This window comes from Entelurus aequoreus, linkage group LG01 (assembly GCF_033978785.1).
Source record: "Entelurus aequoreus isolate RoL-2023_Sb linkage group LG01, RoL_Eaeq_v1.1, whole genome shotgun sequence".
NCBI classification, from domain to species: Eukaryota; Metazoa; Chordata; class Actinopteri; order Syngnathiformes; family Syngnathidae; genus Entelurus; species Entelurus aequoreus.
In genome coordinates this window covers 37,742,365-37,761,408 of record NC_084731.1, presented here as the reverse complement: position 1 = coordinate 37,761,408, position 19,044 = coordinate 37,742,365, and the positions used below count along the sequence as shown (strand labels likewise).

Below are 19,044 nucleotides of genomic sequence, written 5' to 3'. Positions count from 1 at the left end.
CCTGTCCCCCTCTTACCAAAAGGAGGGGAAGTGCACTGTGCTTCCCGTACTTACACTCGCCAAACGTGCCATGCTTTAGGTATGAAGTGGGCCCAGGGTACGACACCATTGGCCTTGTGTGAGTGCAGCGGAGTCTGATGCTATGATATGACGTCACAAATGTTCTAGCTGGTCCAACTTTATTCAAGACAGCTAAAGAGTTTTTATTGTCATTATGCACACATAACCACATTTTCGATGAAGCTTTGAATGAAGGATAACGTTAAAGCAATGAGAAAAAAATTTATAACTGAAAATATTGCAGTTAGATGACAGATGATAAGTCATCAATAGATCAGGAGAATTTAAACAGTGATAGTACACTGTAAAAAAAAAAAAAATTGGTTGACTCAACTTAACTCGGTCAGGTCATCTTGTTGCTTTGACTGATCTCCCTTCATAAGTTGTTTTTTCTATTACAATTGACAAAACAGTCTTATTTTTTTTTTCAATAATAAACAAAACAATTGTCTTTCTTTTTCAATAAATGACAAAAACACTTTTTTTGTTTTTTTTTAGCAATTTCAAATAAACCAAATATCTAAAACATGGCAGCAATATAGAGTAAATCAATGCACCGTATGCATCATAACTCTCAAATAAGTAAAACTACTGCCTTAATAGAAAACAACAAAAATAAATTAGTTACCACAACGTCATGCAGTAAACATTAAATCAAGTGCATATAACTTAGAGTCCACATTTTGTGTCCCTACTCTCTAAATCGTGGTGCAGTCTTGACCAGTCTTCCTGATCTAGTGTAGTATGGTTGCTGTGTGACAGTGGAGCCTGTGCTGAGGTCTGTGCACGTGAATTGTCCTGATCAGTAAACCTTTCGTTGTCACAGTTCATATCTACATCCACATCTCGCTCAGCTGCAGCAGATGGAAACTCTCTCTCAGCAGTCTCCCTGAAATGTCTCCTGTTCCTCCTGAACCTCCTGCTTTCAGGTGTACGCACCACATAGAACGGTGTTGTTCGTGTTCCCTTAGAACCACAGCTGGCTTCCATGTGTTTCCAGACTGCATCCTCACATTCTCTCCAGCATGCAGCTCAGGTAGATGTTCCGCATGACGATCATAGTAGCTTTTCTGTTTAGCTTGCTTTTCTTTCAGCTTGTTGTGAACTCTGAGTGCACTTTCAGGGGTGAGTAGTGAGGTGGATGCTGGCAACTTGGTCTTCAAGCGACGCCCCATCAGCATCTGGGCAGGCGACAGGCCCACACCTTCCAGTGGTGTATTTCTGTACTCCAGAAGTGCCATGTAAGGGTCACCAGATTTTTTGAGCAATCGTTTCACTGTCTGCACAGCTTTTTCCGCCTGTCCATTTGAACTGAGCATAGTGTGGACTTGAGGTGAAATGACTGAACTCCCAGTTTTCTGTAAAGCTCTTGAACTCTGCACTGGCATACTGAGGAGCATTATCACTGACCAAAATATCTGGTATGCCGTGCCTGACATATAAGGACTTCATGGCAGTAATTACACCGTTACTGGTGGTATCGGTTAGCCTCATTCTCTCTGGATACTTTGAGAAGTAGTCAACACATAGCAAATATTCAGAGCCATCGCTGTGAAACATGTCGGATCCAACTTTCTCCCATGTTCATCCCTTTCTTTGCGTTTGACCATGCCCAAGTGTGACTTGTGGCTCTTGTCCAGTATTTGTGATATCAGTTGCTGTGGTACAATGAGTTTCTCTGATTTAAATAGTAGAACAGAAGCAAAACTGATCTCCTGTCTGAATGTCCAAAACGGTTGTATGCTCTCAGACACAGCAGACCTGTCTCTTGGCCACCCCCGCATCGTCATGCTCTTTAGCTCCTGCAGTACTGGGTCTCGTGCAGTTGCATTTCTGAACATGTCCAGCTTTTCCTCTGATATAGGCAACTGCAGTGTGATCCAGTTCACTTGCAGTTCCTCTTTCAACAGATCCTCTTTCTGCTCACGTAGATATGCACGGCTCAATGCATCAGCAATGTGAAGCTCCTTTCCCGGCTTGTATGTCACTGCAATGTTGTATTTTTGAAGTCGCAGCAGCATTTTTTGAAGCCTCATAGGAGCCTGATGCAATGGCTTCTTGAAAATGCTTTTGTTTCGTTTGTGGTGACTCTCGACCTGGACCTCTCTGCCATAGACATATTAATGGAATTTCTCACACCCGTACACTATGTCCAACAGCTCTTTTTCGATTTGAGCGTACCTGCGCTGACATTCTGTGAACGCCCTTGATCCGTATGCCACAGGTCGTTCATCCTGTAGCAGCACAGCCCTGATGCCCTCAGAGCTGGCATCCACGGACAGCGTCACAGCCTTGTTGACGTCATAATATTTCAAAGTGGGCGCCACGGTGATCAGCTGCTTCAGCTTTTCCAAAGCTCTGCTGTTGAGGCTCCTCCCAGTGCCATTCTGTTTCTCCCTGCAAAGGCTACCTTAGAGGTGCAGAGACATCAGACAGATTAGGAATTAATTTCGCCAGATATTGAATCATTCCCATGAACCTCAGTAATGCTTGTTTGTCAGCAGGCGGGGGTATTTGTACAATGGCTCTTATCTTCTCATCATCAGGCTTTAGCCCATCTGCACTCAGTGTATGGCCTATGTACTTCACTTCTGTCATCCTGAACTTGCACTTGCTTTTATTGAATCTCAGTCCATTCTCGTCTGCTCTCTGCAGCAGTTTTATTAGTCTCTGACCGTGTTGCTCTATAGTGTCTCACCACACCATCTAACCCCTCGATCATCTGAACGACAGCTCTCTAGAACACCTCACTCGCCAATTAGATGCCAAAAGGAAGCCTCTTGAACCGATATCTTCCAATGGGTCTTTTAAACGTGCACAGCTTGGAGCTTTTTTCATCTAGTTGTATTTGGTAAAATACCTGGTTTGCGTCCAATACAGAGAAGTATTTTGCATTTGGCATGCGTGACACAACTTCCTCCACTGTGAGGAATGGATAGTGCTCTCTTCTTGTAGCTGTGTTCAGATCCTTAGGATCCATACAAATCCTGATCTTCTTTGGAGTGACTACTGTCACCATGCTGTTTACCCACTGTGTAGGCTCAGATTGCCTTGTGAGCACATCTGACTGCTTGATTTTGTGAAGCTGTTCTATCACTCTGTCCCTCAGAGCAATTGGGATCCTCCTAGGTGCATGTATCACGGGCCTTATTTCAGGGTCTAGTTTTATGCTGTGCTCACCTGGTAAGCAGCCAAGTCCAGAGAAGAGAAGTTCATAGTCTTTCTGCATTTTGTTTTCTTTCTCTATCTCTTATACATCCTCTTCACCATTTTCAAAGCAGTGCTTGTTTTTCTTCCTAGGATCGCTGGGGCATCCTTCTCTATTATTTCAAAGTCTATCTTGTGTTTTTGAACTTTGTACAGGCAAGTGACTAAAGTTTTGCCCAAGGGCTCCATCAGGTGGCCTGAATATGCCACTAACTTGCAGCTGGATGCATGCAGCTTAGCCGGTGATATTCAGCAAGTGAAACGTTTTGGCCGACATGACATTACAGTCAGCTTCAGTGTCAATTCGAAACTTGACTCTTCTTGTTTATTAGCTGCTCTTCAGACCATCTGTCTTGGTCACGTTTTGCGTTTTCAATTGCATTAATGCTTCTCATTTCAATAGTTACAATGAACATTTCCTCTGCATCACTGTCATCGTCGCCGTCCTGCTGTTCCACAAGGTGCATTTTCTTATTTTTGGGTTGACTGGTTAGTGTATGTGCCTCACAATACTAAGGTCCTGGGTTCAATCCTGCGCTCAGGATCTTTTTGTGTGGAGTTTGTATGTTCTCCCCGTGACTGCATGGGTTCCCTCCAGGTACTCCAGCTTCCTCCCACATCCAAAGACATGCACCTGGGGATAGATTGATTGGCAACACTAAATTGGTCCTAGTGAATGAATGAGAGTGTGAATGTTGTCTGTCTATCTGTGTTGGCCCTGTGATGAGGTGGCGACTGTCCAGGGTGTACCCCGCCTTCTGCCCGAATGCAGCTGAGATAGGCTCCAGCAACCCCCGCAACCCCGAAAGGGACAAGCGATAGAAAATGGATGGATGGATGGATGTTTGCACAACACATTTTTGCAAAATGATTTTTCTTATCACATTTCCTGCATGTTTGTCCATATGCTGGGTACTTTCTCTGCTCACGCTTGTAGCCACATCGGTCACAGTCAACTTTCTTTTCACTGTTCATTGAGCTTTCTTTTGTGCTCCTAGCTCCTTTTTTGTATGCCCGTGCAGTGCTCACTTTGCGCACCTCAACTTCAACATGTAACGCTCTCATCTGGGTGAACGTTATTTCACTGGCACGGCACACATTGAGTGTTTTTTACAACGTGAGATCAGCCTCCCTGAGCAATCTGGCTCTTACTTGATCGTCACATACCCCAGACAATTCTGTCACGTATTAGTGAAATTCACGGTCTTTCGCTTTTTATTTTAGATCTGTGACATAGGCATCTATCGTTTCTGAAGGACCTTGTGCACGGGTGAAAAACATTTGCCTTATGTACGGCGTGTTCTTCCGGGATTCACAGTATTTTCTGAATTTCTGTTTCAATGCTGCAATCCTGTTCCTCTCAGAATCCGCAAAGACAAACGAGTTACTCACTTTTATTGCTTCTTTTCCCGCCACATGCAGGAAAGTCGCACACTGCACCCTTTCTGACTTTTCTGCTACTCCACTGGCAACAGCGAAAAGTTCATAGCGTTGTAGCCACGTTCTCCGGTTCTCCGCAAGATTCCCCTTCAGTCTCAGTTTCGGCCGCGGTTTGAATTGTGCCATTTTTCCAGTTGTCTTTTGACACCATGTCATGTATAATGTATAATGTTCTAAGAGAACTCGACAGGACAACCAGCTTCAGAATATCAATGAGTCAATCATTTAATGCAGGCTTGGGCAATTATTTTGACTCAGGGGCCAAATTTAGAGAAAAAAATGTGTCTGTGGGACGGTATATCATATACAAAACCTCCCAATAATGTCTGATTGAATGCTAAAAACGTTATGAGAGACCGCCTTACGCGGAATGGTATTTTTTTTTTTTTTTTTACTGAATGAGACACCCAGAATGTACATGAAAATAAAGAATGTGGGATTTACAATATTAACACTGACTATTGACAACATATGAACGTCACACCCCCTCTCGATCGACATATTTTACAATCAAGCGAAATGCAACAAACACAGTGAAATATGAACGCGAAGGGTAAAAAAAAATACACCTGATATATCTGATATATTACTAAGCTTTAGAACTTTGTTATAAAAATCTCCTTCCGCGTCTGTCCCTGACACCCGCATTTCAGGATGACACTCTGTGGAAATGCTCTCCACCCACACTGCTTGGTGCCTCGTCTGAGCTGCTGTGACTTAGATTACCATAGTAACTAGTACAGTCGTGGTCAAAAGTTTACATACACTTGTAAAGAACATAATGTCATGGCTGTCTTGAGTTTCCAATAATTTGTACAACTCTTATTTTTTTGTGATAGAGTGATTGGAGCACATACTTGTTGGTCACAAAAAATATTCATGAAGTTTAGTTCTTTTATGAATTTATTATGGGTCTACTGAAAATGTGTCCAAATCTGCTGGGTCAAAAGTATACATACAGCAATGTTAATATTTGGTTACATGTCCCTTGGCACGTTTCACCGCAATTAGGCGCTTTTGGTAGCCATCCACAAGCTTCTGGAAAGCTTCTGGTGGAATTTTTGACCACTCTTGACAAACTTGGTGCAGTTCAGCTAAAGTTTTCTGACGTGGACTTTGTTTCTTCAGCACTGTCCACACGTTTAAGTCAGGACTTTAGGAAGGCCATTGTAAAACCTTCATTCTAGCCTGATTTAGCCATTCCTTTCATTGGGGTCATTGTCCTGTTGGAACACCCAACTGTGCCCAAGACCCAACCTACAGGCTGATGATTTTAGGTTGTCCTGAAGAATTTGGAGGTAATCCTTTTTCATTGTCCCATTTACTCTCTGTAAAGCACCAGTTCCATTGGCAGCAAATCAGGCCCAGAGCATAATACTACCACCACCATGCTTGACGGTAGGTTTGGTGTTCCTGGGATTAAAGGCCTCACCTATTCTCCTCCAAACATATTGCTGGGTATTGTGACCGAACAGCTCAATTTTTGTTTCATCTGACCTGCAGAACTTTCCTCCAGAAGGTCTTATCTTTGTCCATGTGATGTCAGATGAAGCAAAAATGTGGCCACAATACCCAGCAACGACTGTATATCATGCAAAAGCACAGATTCCAACCATTGAAATACTTTGTATAGTTCAATACTTACGGTAATTTGAAAACATCGCTGCACATCATAATGGCAGCTACAGTTTCCATCTTAAAGATCTACAAAAATTATTTGGGAATGTCCGGTGGGCCAGATTGAAAAGTTTATCGTTGTCATCTTAACAACAATAGTCCGTCGGAATAAAAACCAAAATCATCGTAATAGTGTAACTGTTTGCAGCATAATGATGAGTTGGTCAGCTGATCAAAGTATCCAGTAGTCAGTGAGTGATGACAAAACGATAACACCTTAGTACGGGGAACATCCATCCATCCATCCATCTTCTTCCGCTTATCCGAGGTCGGGTCGCGGGGGCAGCAGCCTAAGTAGGGAAGCCCAGACTTTCCTCTCCCCAGCCACTTCGTCCAGCTCTTCCCGGAGGATCCCAAGGCGTTCCCAGGCCAGCCGGGAGACATAGTCTTCCCAACGTGTCCTGGGTCTTCCTAGTGACCTAAACACCTCCCTAGGGAGGCGTTCGGGTGGCATCCTGACCAAATGCCTGAACCACCTCATCTGGCTCCTCTCGATGTGGAGGAGCAGCGGCTTTACTCTAAGCTCCCCCCGGATGGCAGAGCTTCTCACCCTATGACACCATTAATTAGTTGCTTATTAACATGCAAATTACTAAAATATTGGCTGTTAATTAGTCATTATTAAGTACTTATTAATGCCTTATTCTGCATGGCCTTATTATACAACCAGTAAGTCTTTAACTAAGAGTCTTCCCTAAGCCTAACCCTAACCCTGACCCTGACCCTGACCCTATGTTAATAATTAACTAATTAATGGTTTTTATTTTCCCCATACTAAAGTGTTACCGACAAAACATTAAAACAAAACATTGCAGGTCATTAAGGTGTTAAGACTTGTATTGGATACTAGTAATAATGGATCATGTAATTTAGTAGTAATGTAAGAGAAGTGACGGCGTGGCGAAGTTGGTAGAGTGGCCGTGCCAGCAATCGGAGGGTTACTGGTTACTGGGGTTCAAACCCCACCTTCTACCATCCTAGTCACGTCCGTTGTTTCCTTGGGCAAAACACTTCACCCTTGCTCCTGATTGGGTGCTGGTTAGCGCCTTGCATGGCAGCTCCCTCCAACAGTGTGTGAATCTGTGTGTGAATGGGTGAATGTGGAAATACTGCCAAAGCGCTTTGAGTACCTTGAAGGTAGAAAAGCGCTATACAAGTATAACCAATTTATCATTTATTATTTATCTATATAACAGGAAAGTGCTTCATATACTGTAAGAATTGCATTAGTTATTATCAGTAGTAGTTATTAGTATTAATGTAGTAAAGATAAGTATCTAAATAACAGCAAGGGGCTGCATATAAAAAAGCATATTATTGTTGTAAGACTTTTGACTATTGTGTGACTTAAGTGAGTTGAGTTGTGTTTACTTACTTTATGACAGCCTCAGCTTTTTGTAACTTTGGTTCTTTTCCCAAGAAGTTGCTGTCAAACATTAAATAAACTTTTTTTCTCATTCTGTGTTTTTTGTCACAGGTACATTCAAGGTGCGTCCTCGCCAAAGGACATGGTCATCATCGTGGACGTGTGAGTGTCTCCAATGTGCAGGAAGGACGCTAGTGCCATCTGTTGGTCAGACCAAGCCTTACGGCTCAGCACATTTATTGCTGAGCACTTTTATATGATTTATTAATTGGGTATTATGACATGAAAACATGTGAGGCCACTTGTAATAATTATGTAATAATTAACCTGTTATAAAGTATTAATAACAAGTTATTTAAATATGTCTGCATATCCTTCTGTGATCTGTCTATCATTATAACTAGTTTTATGCAATTCAAAACATGATTATTTGCAGACCTTTGCATGTGGAGCCTCGAAGCTCCTCTAACAAGTGAACCACACACACTTTGTGCCAGAGGACAAATATAACATTGATATATAGAGATATAAAACAAATATAACATTGATATATATAGAGCGTAGATAGTGTTATTTCCTTTCTTCCCTTTCCAGCCTTTCATCTTTCTTTTCTTTCATTATCTGTCCTTGTTTCCTCCTTTTCTTCCTTCCTTCCTTTGCAAATATTTTTAGTTGTGTGTAGGAGGCATATTTTTTCAATCTGTCATATTCATGTTCATCAGTAAGATAATAGTTGTTGTTTTATTAGTTATCATATAGAAAAACTGATATCTGATTCCAAATGTCATACTACAAGTTGAAATTCACAATATTCAAATCAAAATATGAACCACATCTCCCCAAAGCCAGCAGCACTCATGCAGCACTATATCATGACACTATTACCACCATTCTCAACAATTATCTTCCTACTTTCTTTGGTTGTTAGATGTTCACACAATATTTTGGGTGTTGACAATGAATCTACCCTGCCATAAAGCTGTACACTGACTACTTTAAGTTAACTTTCGAGAGTATTATCCATTGAGAAGATATCTCATCCATGATTAGATTGTTTTTACTGTACGTTACTCCTGTTACTGAGCTGCTAATCACTCCATTGACCAATCCATCCTTCATAAATTGCTTGATAAATTATATTCTATATATCAGTGTTTTTCAACCACTGTATCAGTCCGGTGTGCCGTGGGAGATTATCTAATTTCAGCTATTTGGGTTGGGTTAAATCAGCGTTTCTCAAAGTGTGGGGCGCGCCCCACTGGTGGGGAATAGAGACATGACAGGTGGGGTGCGAGGAACGGGAGGAAATTTCACTTTGATTTTTTTATTTTTTATTATTATATTCTTTGATTTTTTTTTTTACTATGCTTTCATTTTCTATACACACTGGAAATCACTTTGTGATTCTGTCTGTGAAATCCGCTATATAGATAAATGTAAATTACTTATTTTTCCTGTAGGCTTTACATTTCTAGGTAGGAGCGAAAGTTTACTGACATAGCAACAGTAACTAATGGGGGCGGGGCTAAGCGGAAGCTTTGTGAATGGCGAGTCACTGTGCGAGGATTTGCTGTTTTGCAAATACATAAAAAATAGAGCCACTGCTGATGAGCTGTTCAAGATAATGGACAGTTTCCTCAAAGAACACGACCTTAAATGGGAAAACTGTGTGGGCTTTTGCTCTGATGGCGCGCATGGCAAAGTCAAGAAACGGGCTGCAGGCTCTAATAAAGAGGGTTGCGCCAAATGCGCATTGGACACAATGTGTCATTCACCGGGGAAACACTCGCGTCAAGGCAGCTCAGCCCCGAATTCAATGAGGTTTTAACAGTGGCAGTGTCAAGCCTGCAACCCCGATTTGAAAAGCTGTGCAGTGCAAAACAGGCTCATTGCAGCCACTAATGCTGGAGTACTGTAAAACTCATGTTCACTTGCCCTGTCCTCCTTTTTTTGGCAAAGATTGCAAAGTGGCACTTGTATTTTCATTTATTATTGAACTTGATGCAAGTTATTTGATTTATTATTGAACTTGATGCAAGTTATAACACTTTTATTTGATTTATTATTGAACTTGATGCAAGTTATAACACTTTTTTTTATTTATTATTGAACTTGATGCAAGTTATAACACTTTTGTTTTATTTATTATTGAACTTGATGCAAGTTATAACACTTTTGTTTTATTTATTATTGAACTTGATGCAAGTTATTTGATTTATTATTGAACTTGATGCAAGTTATAACACTTTTATTTGATTTATTATTGAACTTGATGCAAGTTATAACACTTTTTTTGATTTATTATTGAACTTGATGCAAGTTATAACACTTTTTTTGATTTATTATTGAACTTGATGCAAGTTATAACACTTTTGTTTTATTTATTATTGAATTGATGCAAGTTATTTTATTTGATATTGAACTTGATGCAAGTTATACCACAGCTGCACAGTTATTTTATTTATTATTGAACTTGATTTTATTTTATGTTATTGAGTTTGAATGTATAAAACTTGATGTTACTTGATGTTCGATAAATTTGAAAATGTTAAGCTTGGCATTAGCGTTCTGTTGGGGCGATGGGGGCAGGTGGGGCTTGAAAACTCCCCCTTGTCCAAAGTGGGGGATGACAAAAAAAGTTTGAGAACCACTAGGTTAAATGGATGGATGGATGGATGGGTTGGGTTAAAAATATTTTTTGCAAACCAGTAATTATAATCCGCAAATAATGTGCCGTTGTTGAGTGTCGGTGCTGTCTAGAGCTCGTAACCGAGTAATACTCTTCCATATCAGTAGGCGGAATCAGGTAGCTAATTGCTTTGTAGACATCAGGAACATCGTTTGTCATGATCACAATATGAAGACGACAGTGGGAGGCAGTGTGCAGGTAAAAAGGTATCTAATGTTTAAACCAAAAATAAACAAAAAGTGAGTGCCCCTAAAAAAAGGCATTGAAGCTTAGGGATGGCTATGCAGAACGAAACTACAACTGAACTGGCTACAAAATAAAGAAAAACAGAATGCTGGACAACAGCAAAGACTTACAGCGTGTGGAGCAGAGATGGCGTCCACAAAGTACATCCGTACATGATATGACAACAATGTCCACACAAAGAAGGATAGCAACAACTAAAATAGTCTTGATTACTAAAACAAAGCAGGTGCGGGGAATAGCGCTCAACAGAAGACATGAAACTGCTCCAGGAAAATACCAACAAAACAGGAAAAGCCACCAAAATAGGAGCGCAAGACACTACACACAGGAAAACTCCAAAAAACTCAAAATAAGTCACGGCCTGATGTGACAGGTCGTGACAGTACACCTACTTTGAGACAAGTATAGTGAAGCATGGTTGGTTATGGTTTAAATTCATATTAGAGGTACATTTTTTAATGATTTCTGCTGGTGGTGTGCCTTTGGATTTTTTCAATGAAAAAAATGTGCCTTGGCTCAAAAAAGTTTGAAAAACACTGCTATATATGATGTATGCAATATTTCATGTTTCCTTGGTCAGGAGCGGGAGTGTCAGCGGCCTCACACTAAAGTTGATGAAGACTTCGGTCATCGAGATGCTGGACACACTCTCAGATGACGACTATGTGAACGTAGCCAGAGTAAGTAAACTCACGCACAAGTACACACTCACACACACTCTTGGAAGGCAATAGTAAAAGCAATATGTGTTGTGTTCATTAAGCAGGTGTTAATGGAGCGGAGAGGAGGCGGGCTGCACTGATGTTATGTTTCTCCCTGTGGAAGCGCAGAGGTTCTCTTGTTAGAATGCATTTTGCTGCTCTTTCACTCATTACCAAGCATTCTATCAGGACTCATGTACGATATACACAAAATATTCATATTAGTATCCAATATTGCAGGACACACACTTCCTGCGGTAATCCCCCATAATCCATTGCATTTGGCCCCTGTATGCCATTCACGTCTCAGCCGCTGTAAATGCACAAAATGAGCGAAATAATCTACCTCTGGGATAAAGGAGGCTTATGGGATATTGACATATTTGCAAACTGAAGTAACAAAATGATTTGAAAAGTAAGCAGGACTTTCTGTTAAAAAAAAGAAGTGCTGAGCACCAAAAGTATGCTTGATAGTGCCGCACATAGAACAGGTATGTGCTATTGTCGTGGTTGTTATTACCGGTAGTTGGTCAGGATGCTTTATTTAAACTCCTCATATTTCTCCAACATATGAATTTTGAACAGAATGAAATTATCCGTGTTGTCTTGTATGTTAAATATAGCTAAACAACCAATAAAAACATGTTGCTTTATCACATGCTTCTCTAATAGCATGCTTTAAAGTGGAGTTGCGCGTTAAACAACACTTTCATTTCCTGTTAAAACAAGAGACACAATAATGTTATTTGAATAAACAAGTGCTGAACAACAATGAATGTAATGTATTTGATAATAAAAGTGATACAGTAGTACCTGAGGATACAAGTTTAAATGGTTCTGTGATGTTTCTCGTACCTTGAAAAGCTTCTGTTGCAGAGCAGCGTCTGCCAATGAAATTAATTAAAATCAATTTAATTGGTGCTTGGGCCCCCAAAACATCACAATTTCAACATTTAACATGTCTGAAGAAAAATGAACTTTAAAAAATAATGAACAAGTATAGTAGTTTTGTGAAGTAATGTCATTATAATTTACCTTGTAGAGTGGACTTCTACAGTTTCTCTTTTCAGCTGCTTTTCCATCAAACACCATCAGCAGCTTTTCTATGTTTCTATAGAAATGTTTGGATTTTACATACATTTTAACGTCCTTGGCTGGCCTTATCGGCTTATTCTGCCTTAGTATGGTGCAGACGAGCAGTGCTAACCGCTAACTGCTACACCAAATTAGGTGGCTACACACTCTGTCATGGTTTTGATGATTTCTTTCTTTAATTCAATTTACATCATTTACTTCTTCTTCTCAGCATTGTCCTTTACATTCACGTTCTTCCTTCCGTGCTTGATAAAACAAAGTTATGTCCATCCTTAGCTATAAGTCAATGCTAGCAGGTAAGACCTGGTGTTTTGTTCGGATCTTACAGGGTTCAGTGTCACATTCACTTCAGTTGTGGAGAAGCCTGTAACCTCAATTTTTGCTCCCAAACTAAAGCATAACAATTAGCCAAGAGACAGCTCGTATCCTGCAAAAACATAAATTGGAGAACCTGTGTCCCGAGATACTACTGTATTTTCACTGATATATGAATGCACTTGGTAGATGATGCTATCATTTCTACTAAAGCAAAACATAGATTAATCCAGGCCTCATATGTTGTGATGATATTTAAATGAGCAGTCAGGGTGCCGAGCAGCCTAATAGATGGTTCAACATCTTTGTCATGTTCTACAGTTCTATAATAGACTTTCACTATCTAATAAGACAGAGTAACTTTCCTCTTTATACAAGGCTCCAACAACTTCCAAACAAACACATAGAAACAATCATACTGTATGTTTATGTTGCATGTAATAGCCCACCAATATAGCGTTAAAGTTGAGTATGAAGGCAAATGGTGCACGATGACACACATTACATCACCTTGGCAGGCTTGAGGTGCACCTGTCTTTTGTGTGCAAACTTGTAATTACAACCGTTTACTGCCAGCCTAAGTGCAGCCAGCCAGCCTGCATCTACACACACACACACCACACACACACACACACACACACACACCACACACATGCGCACACACACACACATACACACACACACACACATACACACACACATTCTTGTATTTGTTACCTTCTTGAGACCACCGAATAATGCCTACTCTTTAGGACCACCTTTTCTAGATATATAAAGATTTGTATTTACAACATTAATAATACATACAAAGCTTGTTGTGAAAAATGTGTTGGAATTTCAAAAGAAAAACTTTGAATTTTGGCAGTATTGTAATAAAAGTCGTAATTTTACTCAATGCAAGTAAAAATTTTACAAGAAAAACTGAACAATTGGGCATTATGATAAAAGTTGAAATTTTACTCAATAACAGTCGCCATTTTACAAGAAAAGCTCAAAATGTTGGCAATTTTATGAAAAGAGTCGTAATTTTACTCGACAATAGTCACAATTTTATAAGAAAACTTTTTATTGTCATTCAAATTTGAACTTTGCAGAACGAAGAACGGAATTTTGTTGCATTAGCTCATGGTAGTGCAGGATAAAAAAAGCACTAATGTGCAGATATAAATAAATAGATTACTTTTTTCTTTTTTTTTTTTTCTTTTTCTTTTTTTAATAATGTCCTGCCCAGCTGCTCAGGCAAATCATATAGTAGATGAAGATGCCCATATCGGCTGTTCAGATTTACTTTACAAAAGAGAAGTGTAGGATACTTCTCTTGTTGACTTATTTGTATTTGACTTTATTAAATGTATTTATATAATCATTTGGTGCAGCCGGGCCGGAGCAGGAGGAGATAGAAAGAGAAAAAAAAGGAAGACAGAGGGGGGAATTGTGGGGACAAGAGGGGGATTAGACAGAGAGACAAAAACAACAACAGCAAACACAACAACAACAACAACAACAACAACAGAACAACATCAGCAAATACTACATGTACAAATATGATGGTAAAAGTAATAGCAAATAAGCAGTTAGTGAAAATGAAAAATAATACAGAAATGACAATGAGCATTATTACATTAAAAATTAAGCAATATGAGTACCAATAGAAATAGCGCTATTGATAATAAACAATACCAATACTTTACCTTTATTATGAACAATTATTATAAATACATTACTGTACAGATAAATATATTGCACTTTTGCATATGCACCCATGTTTATGGATGTATGTTATATTAATAATGATAATAATAGATTTTATTGCTGGTTACAGGGGTTCAATCCCCACCTTCTACCATTCTAGTCACGTCCGTTGTGTCCTTGGGCAAGACATTTCACCTTTGCTCCTGATGGCTGCTGGTTAGCGCCTTGCATGGCAGCTCCTGCCATCAGTGTGTGAATGTGTGTGTGAATGGGTGAATGTGGAAATACTGTCAAAGCGCTTTGAGTACCTTGAAGGTAGAAAAGCGCTATACAAGTATAACCCATTTATCATTATCATTTATTTGTAAAAAGCACTTTACATTGAGTAAACAACCTCAAAGTGCTACAGTGTATTAAAAAATAAATAAAAAGATAATTTAAAAAAAATAAAAACTAGAACAGCCTAATAGCTATAACTAGTATGCATACATTGTCATGTCTGTGTTCATGTTTTTGTTTGGCCATGTGCTGTTTTGTTTTTTGGACACTTCCTTAGTTCCTGGTTTCACTTCCTGGTTTTGTTTGTCACCATAGCAACCATTAGTTTCACCTGTTCCACGTTTGGACTCACACACACCTGTCTCACGTTTTCACAGTCATGTCATGCACCTGTTCACAGTTAGTCACGCACCTGTTTTCACTTTTCATGTCACTATATAGGCTTTTCTGTTTCTGTTGTTCGTCCTGGCGACATCATACATTCATGCCATGTTCACAGTTCCTTGTCACGTAAGTTTTTGTTTGTTTAATGTTCATAGTTCTCCGCCATTGTGCGCGCCTTTTGTTTTCTAGTCAAGTTTTTTATCTCCGCTGCGAGCGCCTTTTGTTTGTACCTTTTGTTTGAGTTTATAGTAATAATTAAACTATGTCTTTACCTGCACGCCACGTCCGTTCCAATTATTTTGCACCACGGGAGAGCAAACCACGCCATAGACCAAGTCGTGACAGATGTGTGTGAGTCCAAACGTGGAACAGGTGAAACTAATGGTTGCTATGGTGACAAACAAAACCAGGAAGTGAAACCAGGAACTAAGGAAGTGTCCAAAAAACAAAACAGCACATGGCCAAACAAAAACATGAACACAGACATGACATACATCTAAAAAAATGTTGTTTTTTTTAAAAAAAAGGGTTTTTAAGCCTTTTTTAAAAGCATCCACAGTCTGTGGTGCCCTCAGGTGGTCAGGGAGAGCGTTCCACAGACTGGGAGCGGCGGAGCAGAAAGCCCGGTCTCACATTGTTCGTAGCTTTGTCCTCGGAGGTTGGAGGAGGTTAGCCTGTCCGGAGCGGAGGTGTCATGTGGAGGATTTGGGGGTGAGTAGTTCTTTGAGGTAGAGGGGGGCATTTCCATGGAGGCACTGGTGGGTTAGTAGGGAGACTTTATTGTCTTTATATTCCAGCGAGTTAATTCATTTTTGGGGGGAATTGAGGGAATTATTATGATGCGTTCAAAAGTCTTACGGCCTGAGGGAAGAAGCTGTTACAGAACCTGGAGGTTCTGCTACGGAGGCTGCGGAACCTCTTTCTAGAGTCCAGCAGTGAAAACAGTCCTTGGTGGGGGTGGGAGGAGTCTCTGCAGATTTTCTGAGCCCTGGTCAGGCAGCAGCTTTTTGCGATCTCCTGGATAGGTGGAAGAGGAGTCCTGATGATCTTTTCCGCTGTCCTCACCACTCTCTGGAGAGACTTCCAGTCTGAGGCACTGCAGGCTCCAGTCCAGGCAGAGATGCTGTTGGTCAGTAGGCTCTCTATAGTGCCTCTGTAGAATGTGGTGAGAACGGGGGAGAATGTGGTGAGAACGGGGGACATTTTTGGCAATATTATAATAATAATCATAATTTTACTTGGCAAAACTATGACAAAAGTCATAATTTTACTAAAAAAAATGTCACTATTTTACAAGAACAACAAAAAAATTGGCAATATTGTGATAAAATTCAGACTTTTGTATGACAATTGTCACCATTTTGCATTAAAAAATAATAACTTTATATAAAAAAGTAATGATTTTATGAGAAAATATTGCAATATTACAGCAACAGAAATATTCTCAGAAATTGTTCCCAATTTTATAAAAATTAAGTCGACACATTGTGAGAAAAATGCTGCTTTTATTTTTTTAATAAATTTTGGCCAAAGGGGGCGCATTTCAATTTCTTACACACACTTGTTATTACATAGGTTAGCCAGAGGGGGAGCACTTTTAAAACTGACACACGGTCGATTTGAAAAATCCCTCCTTTTTTTGATAGTTTTCACCACCAGGGGTGCAAATGAGAGATTCTCTATTAGATGCAATAGTTTTCCTTATTGGGACCATGATTTCGGTCCTAACTTGTTCACCGGTCCTCATATGGAAGGTACTTTTCCTTGTTGATGTCTCAAGAAGGGTAGAATTACAAGAACACACACACGCGCACACACACAGACACACACACCAACACACAGACACAGACAATGGCAACAAATGCCATTTTCTAGGTATTTCTATGCGGGAAATACTTCTCCTGCACTGTTAAAAAATATAAAGCAACTAAAAAAAAGAAACACATTTAAAATAAAAAATAAATAAAAAAGCGAATCCATCTTACAAAAGTAAAGCAACTGCACGGAAAAAGAAAAAAAAAATCAGTAGTTAATAGAGTAAAAAACAAGCAGTTCAGTTGCCTGAATTTTACTGTAAAAATATCAGTGGTACAGTTTTTAAATTTACAGGGACAAGCAGTAGAAAATGGATGGATGAATGGATGGTGTAAAAAAAACTAATTCTGGCTACTGAGCTGCCTGTTTTTGTACCTTGAAATTGTCATTATTTTTTAGTTTATTCAAAGTTTATGTTGTACAATGTCTTGTATGAAAATTAGTTAGATTAATTTATTTTATGTCTACTTGTATTGGTTAATACAACTCGCTGCAAACTTTAAATTTGTACAATTAAAAATAACAAGTTTATGGGACTAAAAATAAAGAGTTTGGTGAAAATGGTTACTGCAAGTAAGAATAATACGTTTCTTAAAATGGGAATAAAAAATGTTGTCCACACGAATGTAAAAATTTAAGTTGGCATAGCTACCGCCTGCTCAACTTCAGTAAACTGGGAAAAGCTCAAGGTTTTTCAGTTGTATCAACTTACACCACTTAAACTTTCAATTTGGTGTTTCAAACCTTGATATGTGTTGTCAATAAAAATGAGTGGCATGGAGCACAGAACAAAACTACTGCAAACATTTATCCAGTTAACTGGCCAACTTTGGCACCCTTAAAGATGTATAATCGTATAGTACAAATAGTATAATAGTATGTCAAAGTAAAAATTGTTTAAGCCAGATTTTCTTAATCTTTTTGACCTCACGGCCCAACTGTTTCACTACAGAGGGGCCCGGTGCCCACTCAAATATTAACACAGAATTAGTCATCTTTCTCTTGATTTTAATCATATTCAATAATTGAAACTTACAGTTTAACAGGATAAACCTTGTCAAATGATAGGCAACCTTGTGTTAATGACAAGGATTATTATCAAGGCTTAGGTCAGGCTGATTACAAAAATAAATACAAAATAAATATACTGCAAAAAAAGGCACTCATTAAAAACTTTAAAAATCATTTTACATACAATCACACAGTGCTAAAATAAATAAACTAAGTTAATAATAAATAATAATAATATATATTTGTTTAAATAACCTGTCAATAAAATGTACCCAAAAAAATTCAACTTTACCACATTAGTCATAATTTTTGCGCTTAAGCAACTTCTCTATGATTTGAGTTCCAGACTTCTTCTGTTGTCATTACTGCCACAAGTGGTGGAAAGTGTATTGCAACTGAGTACTGCTGTGGCACACAGCTAAGAAACTGAAATGTTTTGGCGGCGCTATGGTTAACAAACACTGGTTTAAGCAATAACAAATTGCTCCAAAATGAGCTTTAAATTCCCTTGGGTTGCCTTTGCAATCAAATGTTTGTCTTCAAGGTGCTACAATTGCTCATGAGTGTGTTCTGTGTTTGTGGCGTACAGTTCAACGAGAAGGCGGACGCTGTGGTTCCGTGCTTCAGAACTTTGGTCCAAGCCAACGTGCGCAACAAGAAGATCTTCAAGGAGGCCGTCATGCACATGCAAGCCAAAGGAACCACAGATTATAAGTCTGGCTTCACGTTTGCCTTCGAACAGCTTCTCAATGTACGTTTCCTCACGCTGCAGTGTGTTATTGATCTCTACTGTATGTACAGTTTATACATATGATCAAAGAAGAGTGTGTATTCAAGGAGTTCAAAATGGGAATGTAGAACCAAGGACACTGTGGGCTTTTGTGAAGTTTGAAGGTTTTTTTCCGCCATTTAAATACGTCATTTAAATGTCACAAATATTAATTTAAAAAAATAAATGTTCAATGATAAGGTTTCTTGAATCAAAATTAAGACTACCTACTAACCTCCCACCCGCCTCCCCATCAAAAATACAAATTGGTTCGTTCCACCTGAATAGCAGCAAACCT

At 39.3% G+C, this 19,044-nt stretch overlaps 1 protein-coding gene across 3 annotated transcripts in view; it reads left to right on the top strand.

Moving 5' to 3' along the window:
• Positions 1 to 19,044, top strand: part of cacna2d2a (calcium channel, voltage-dependent, alpha 2/delta subunit 2a) — a 567,930-nt gene that overhangs the window by 472,272 nt on the left and 76,614 nt on the right. For all 3 annotated transcript variants that reach the window (XM_062049868.1, XM_062049860.1, XM_062049852.1), the window contains 3 exons: positions 7,862 to 7,912; positions 11,266 to 11,365; positions 18,567 to 18,728. In XM_062049868.1, coding sequence (XP_061905852.1) covers positions 7,862 to 7,912; positions 11,266 to 11,365; positions 18,567 to 18,728 — 313 coding nt within the window. The remainder of the gene's footprint in view (positions 1 to 7,861; positions 7,913 to 11,265; positions 11,366 to 18,566; positions 18,729 to 19,044) is intronic.